A 6,546-nucleotide genomic window follows, 5' to 3' on the forward strand; every position below is an offset into this window, starting at 1 on the left:
CTACTTTCTTCAATTTAAGTCTGAATTTGGTAATAAGGAGTTCATGATCTGAGCCACAGTCAGCTCCTGGTCTTGCTTTTGTTGACTGTATAGAGCTTCTCCATCTTTGGCTGCAAAGAATATAATCAATCTGATTTCGGTGTTGACCATCTGGTGATGTCCATGTGTAGAGTCTTCTCTTGTGTTGTTGGAAGAGGGTGTTTGCTATGACCAGTGCATTTTCTTGGCAAAACTCTATTAGTCTTTGCCCTGCTTCATTCCGTATTCCAAGGCCAAATTTGCCTGTTACTCCAGGTGTTTCTTGACTTCCTACTTTTGCATTCCAGTCCCCTGTAGTGAAAAGGACATCTTTTTTGGGTGTTAGTTCTAAAAGGTCTTGTAGGTCTTCATGGAACCATTCAACTTCAGCTCCTTCAGCATTACTGGTTGGGGCATAGACTTGCATTACTGTGATATTGAATGGTTTGCCTTGGAAACGAACAGAGATCATTCTGTCGTTTTTGAGATTGCATCCAAGTACTGCATTTCGGACTCTTTTGTTGACCATGATGGCTACTCCATTTCTTCTGAGGGGTTCCTACCTGCAGTAGTAGATAGAATGGTCATCTGAGTTAAATTCACCCATTCCAGTCTATTTTAGTTCGCTGATTCCTAGAATGTCGACATTCACTCTTGCCATCTCTTGCTTGACCACTTCCAATTTGCCTTGATTCATGGACCTGACATTCCAGTATCTCTGCCTTGTCCTCATGTTATTACCATGGAGAGGCTGAATTCATTACTCCATGCCCAGGATCCAAGGATACGCCCACATAAACATTTGAATAGGGTTGTCCTCAGATTTTGAGCTTTGCTCCCCATCCTCAAAGTCCATACATTCCCCCATGGTGTAGTATTGGAAGTGGGCTGGATCTGCCTTAATCACAGGGGAAGAGTCTGACCTGAATTACTATTCTGGCAAAGGCAAACAGGCACAAATGAAATACAGTGAAGGACCCATGGCTACCTGCTAGGGACCCTCCTGGGGAGCCTGGAGGAGCTGTGCTTATAGAGAGCCAGGCTGGGGACATTGGAAGCAAGCGGGAAAGTGTGCTCAAAGGCAGCCCTCGTACCAGTTAACTTTTCTCATTTTGTTTGTCTAAATAAAATGATTTCTGGTTATAAAGCAGCTAACCTTTTTGCTTTTCTCTTGTGCTTCGTTATTGTCCAGGACTTTATAAGTAGCTGACGTTACTCAAAATGTGCAAAGAAGAATAATGGAAGCCCCTGAATACCTTGATTTGGATGAAATTGACTTCAGTGATGACATCTCTGTAAGTATTGCTCCTTGCAGGCAGTGCTTTCAAGAAATTCTGCCTTAATCTATATGGGTTCCTTTCTCTGTTGTAGTCTGTACATTCTAAGCTCTTCCTACCACATTTAGAAATTGACAACAGAAATCCTGCTGTGGCAGACAAAGTGTGGTTTGGGGGCCTTCCTGACCAGGAAGTAAATGAATCCCATTTCGTTTTGTGTGAGCTTGGATGAGAAAGCATGTAACCTCGCTGGACTTCCCCTTCCTAATCTGTTTCTTTCTTGTCACAATTATTCATTAGGTAAATGTAATTAACCCGATTGGTGTAGATGCCCATAATGTACATAATTAGTCCCTTTCATATACCTGGCTGTGCCACAGCCTGCATGGACTAACATTCACAAGGACACAGACTGAAGGATGGCCAAGTTATTAGTCTTTGAACAATATCTTTCAGTCACTGGAGCTTTCAAAACATGGGTTGGACACTTGTTGGGAATATCGAGGAAGAGTCATGTATTGCTAAGGACAGGACAGGCTGACCTCTGAGGCCCTGATTCATCCTGTACTCCTGTGGACTGATGAACTTCTTAGTGTCCTCTGCACTCACGAACTCCCTGCTGCTTCCAGTCTGACTCTTGGCTGCTGTGAGTGGATGGTCTGCCTGCTTGCTCAGAGCTTCCTGTGACTCACCCTGGGCCACATGGTCTATTCTGCCAGTGGCCGGACAGCAATGTTAGACTCTCACACCCTCACCCAGTTGGGCTGACTCTCAGAGTATGTGACGAGAAGGTGGCTTTTCTGAACAAGTTAAGTGCCTTTTCATCTCAGGGCCAACACGGACCTACTTTCTGACCTTACTTTCCATTGATGTCTTGGTTTTTGGTCACCAGTGGCAACTGTCTCAAAAACATAGGCTTTCACATGCCTCTGGCAGCAGCGTTATTCTTCTACTTTACTCCTTCCCTTAAGTGAAATATGCATACTCTATGTAAGAATTGGATTCCTGGGGTGCGTTTGATGAATCACCCATTTTATTCAGCCGTGGGTGAATCTGCCTACCTTTTCCTATATGTGAATTCAGCCTTTCCCTCTTTGAGCTTTCGGAAAATTATTAGTCCTCATTAAGATGGATGTGAAGTGAGTGGTATCCCTCTCCCTTTTTAAATCACTATGCATACATGCTCAATCACTTAGTTGTGCCCAACTCTTTGCAACCCCATCGACTATGGCCTACCAGGCTTCTCTGACCATGGGATTTCCCAGGCAAGAATACTGGAGTGGGCTGCTATTTCCTCCTCCAGGGGATCTTCCTGCCTCAGGGATGGAACCCACGTCTCCTGTGGAGTCTTTACCACTGAGCCACCTGGGAAGCCCCATAATTAATGTGGATCACAGCCTGGTTCTTTTAAAACCACTCCCCTCCAGGTATCTTGAGTTGAGTGGAGAAAAGCAAGGAAAGTGAACGATGATGTGGGTGGTGGGGGTAACGTAGAAAGTGTTTCAGAAAGGGACACATGTTACTATTCTCAGTTCAGGGTGGCGCGTAGGCTTTGAAGGCACCAGCGTGGGCTGCAGCCTCGTCCTGACCTTTGCTGGCTGTAGCACTGTAACTTTGCCTTGCTGAGATACCCACCTCATTTTTAAGATTGTTTCGAGGATTCAGTGAAATAGTAATATACGGAAAGCACTTATCTTGGCACACAGTAAGTTGCTCTTAAAAATGGTAGCTTTTGTTATTATTTCAATGAATGCTGCAATAATATTTATATGACCAATGGTGAAGAAAGAACTCCAGGGAAAAGACCAGGCATCATGTCAAGACTTTTAAAAAAAATACAATAGAGCAGTTGTGTTTATAGAAGAGTCATCTGGCAGCAGCCCATAATTTTGATGAATTAGGAATCTCCACTTGAAAGATAATAAAATATGTTAAGCAATAACTGAAGCTGTTTAGCAAATTAGGATTCAGAATTATGCAATAGTTGAGCTTCTATAGCCTGACCACTCTGAAACATAAGTAAAGATCTCCATCTGTGACTGTGTAACTGCACTCAAACTCACCCCCTTTAGATATATTCCTATTGTTTGGATCTTTAACCTGCATTTAAACTGAAACCAGAAGGGAAAAAATGAAATTGCATAGACTTGATAAACTAATGATAATGGTTAACATTGAGCACTTCCCAGGGGATATGCATTATCTTGTTTAATACTCACAATAATTCTCTGAAGAAGGGAAAATTATTATTTTTTTTTATAGATGAGGAAACTGAGGTGTGAGTTGTTTAACTTGCCCAACGTCATCCACTGAATTAGGAGCACTGTCTTTGGAATATCTGCCTTTAGCCCCAGTACTTGGGGCAACTTTACCCTTCCCCCAGTGGACGTTTAACAATACCTGGAGATGTTTTTGATTGTCATAACAGGAGGTATAACCAGCATTTGGTGGGCAGAGACTGGGGATGGATTTAAACATCCTGCAACGCCTAGGAAAATACCCTACCGGAAAGAGTTATCTAGCCTAAGATGCTGGCAGTGCTGAGGATGAACAGTCCTGGTCTATTTCAGTCCACTTAAAACTAAAGAAACTCTAACTGGCATCCTCTGAGACATGGTAGATTATTTTATAGTTGTTCCATCTCATCCAGGTTTAAGACCTTAAACATGTCAGAATGTATTAGCCTATATAATGTCTTCATGGGAAAAGAAATGGACATAGCCTCTAAAATATTGAAATGATTGTTCTCAGTCTATTTAGGTAACCTAGGGGCAATAAATTTACATCTGCTTTAAGGGCTAAGTGGATATAATTCAAATGCTAACATTAGGGGAAAAAATCCCCACAAAGATGTGTTCAACTTGCTAATTCACTGGTATAACAAAAAAATGTGTGTGCATGCATACTCTCTCAGTCATGTCCAACTCTGCGACCCCATAGGCTGTAGCCCACCAGACCCCTCTGTCCATGGAATTTTCCAAGCAAGAATAATGGAGTGGGTTGCCATTTCCTCTTCCAGAGAATCTTCACAACCCAGGGATCAAAGCTACATCTCTTGTGCCTCTTGCATTGACAGGCGAATTCTTTATCATTGCACCGGGAAGCCCAACAAGAAATGTTGTCTCCCATAAACCTGCCTGTGTTGTTGAAATTCTGTAAACAACCTTTTCTGACAGCCTTTATGCTTCTTTCCTGGTTTAGTGGCAGGAAGGGGGAAGGGAAATGCATAATACATTTGAAAAAGATGTTTACAGAAGAGATGCCCAAGTTTAAAACTCCTCTTCTTACTCTCCAACCGTAGCCCTTTTACGTATTATAGGGTTTCTGTTTCATGATTTTCCCCCCTGGTCATGAGCCTAGTTCTTGTTTTAATTAAAACACAAGCTGTATATTGGTACAGAAAAGCAAAGCTTTTTTGCCTTTGCCTAATGAGACAAAACACAGAAGGCAATCAAATTATTTTGAAGTTTCCCAGACTCAAAAATAATGCTCATCTTTTGCAAAATGCAGAGTTTAAACTATACATTCTTGTAACTCTGCCATCTGAAAGGGCAGAACATTGTGCAGTGACTGAGGGTCTATGAGGGCGAGATGACGACACACACAGACACAGGGGTTCAAAGCTGGACTTTTCTGTTGCTGCAGATGGTTTACAGAGTTCCTTCTGTATTCCTATGGAAGCCAGCTCTCTCTGTCTTACAAAGGGAAAATGCCCTGGAATATTATTTTACTATAGAGTTCTTAGTAGCCGTGATGTATATTTTATGAAGAGAGGCCAATTTGCTGTCCTCAAAAATAAGATTATACACAGGACTGAACAAAGTAGAGGCCAAACCATGGATCCACTGCAGTGCTCCACTCGTGAGCCATCAAATGTTGGCTGCGCCACGCACCGCAACTCTTTAAATCATTGGTCCTGGTTAATCCTCATATCAGCTCTGCAAGGCAGGCCCTATTTTTAATCCCCTGTTTGGCAGATGAAATAATGAGGCTTAGAGAGATAGTCTGACTTTCACAGGGTTACAGATAGATAAGTAGGAGGGTCAGGATTTCAAAACAGAACTGTTTGTGTAACTTTTTCTCTTTTGAGCAATTTGGTTTAATAAAATCTCCTCTGGACCAGTCATCTTACCCATCGCTATCCCTAGCTGTCACTGAAGCGATTGTAGAGTGCTTATCAAAAGTAAAGGAGTTGATATACAGTATAAATAAATATTAATAAAATAAAAGAAGCTAGGAGAACTTAAGCAACCCTCCTAATTTAATTGTTCCTCAGTTTTTCCATCTGTTAAGTCATAATAATCCATCTCTACCTATTGTCCTGTATTTTATGGAGAAGATATGAAATGTATATTTATGTCCATACCTAAACTCACACTTCTATTCATATGCAGACACAAGTGCATATATATGTATATGCATATATTTATACAAATACCTACATGTACATACAAACATGTATGCTGCTGCTGCCAAGTCACTTCAGTCGTGTCCGACTCTGTGTGACCCCATGGACTGCAGCCTACCAGGCTTCTCCGTCCATGGGATTCTCCAGGCAAGAACACTGGAGTTGCCATTTCCTTCTCCAACATGTATACAAACATGTAAATAGACACACACAGGCATGTGTGCACACGCACATAAATAGAACTAAGTACAATGCTTTATTCCTCAGCACAGGAATTTTTCTTGCTTTTCTGTATCACCATGACTGCAGCTTTGGTGAAAGTTGACATTTTTGGCAATCACATAGCATACGTTTTGTGCAAATCAGATGAGATCAAGGTCAATAAGTGTCCTTTCACTTTATTATCCCTTTTGACCCAAGCCCTTGCCGCCCAGGGTAATAGTACAGACTTAGGTGGATTCATTTTCCTAAAGTTCTTAAGGGGCTTCCCCAGTGGCTCAGGGGTAAAGAATCCATCTGCAGTGCAGGAACCACAGAAGATATGGGTTTGGGTCAGGAAGATCCCCTGGAGGAGGGCATGGCAACTGACTCCAGTAGTATTGTCTGAAGAATCCCATGGACAGAGGAGCCTGGTGAGCTATTAAGAGTTGGTCGCAAAGAGTAGGACACGACTGAAGCGACTGAGCAAGCTAGCAAAGTGCTTAAACCACTGGTAAAAAAATAAATTCTTAGGGCAAATAAATCTCACTCTGAGTGAGTTTTCACATTTCCGTCCCACAGACTGGGCATCACTTACACTAAAATACCAGCCCCCCTTCCCCCTTCATGTGTACATCACCTTTT

At 42.2% G+C, this 6,546-nt stretch overlaps 1 protein-coding gene across 1 annotated transcript in view; it reads left to right on the forward strand.

The window, feature by feature from the left end:
• The window catches only part of SNCAIP (synuclein, alpha interacting protein), a 134,265-nt gene that overhangs the window by 51,951 nt on the left and 75,768 nt on the right, over positions 1 to 6,546 (forward strand). Inside the window, exon 2 of the mRNA XM_010846344.1 lies at positions 1,211 to 1,313. Within this exon, the coding sequence (XP_010844646.1) occupies positions 1,257 to 1,313 (57 nt within the window). The 5' untranslated portion in view covers positions 1,211 to 1,256. The remainder of the gene's footprint in view (positions 1 to 1,210; positions 1,314 to 6,546) is intronic.

This window comes from Bison bison, unplaced genomic scaffold (genome assembly GCF_000754665.1).
Source record: "Bison bison bison isolate TAMUID 2011002044 unplaced genomic scaffold, Bison_UMD1.0 scf7180017864235, whole genome shotgun sequence".
In the NCBI taxonomy this organism is placed as follows: Eukaryota; Metazoa; Chordata; class Mammalia; order Artiodactyla; family Bovidae; genus Bison; species Bison bison.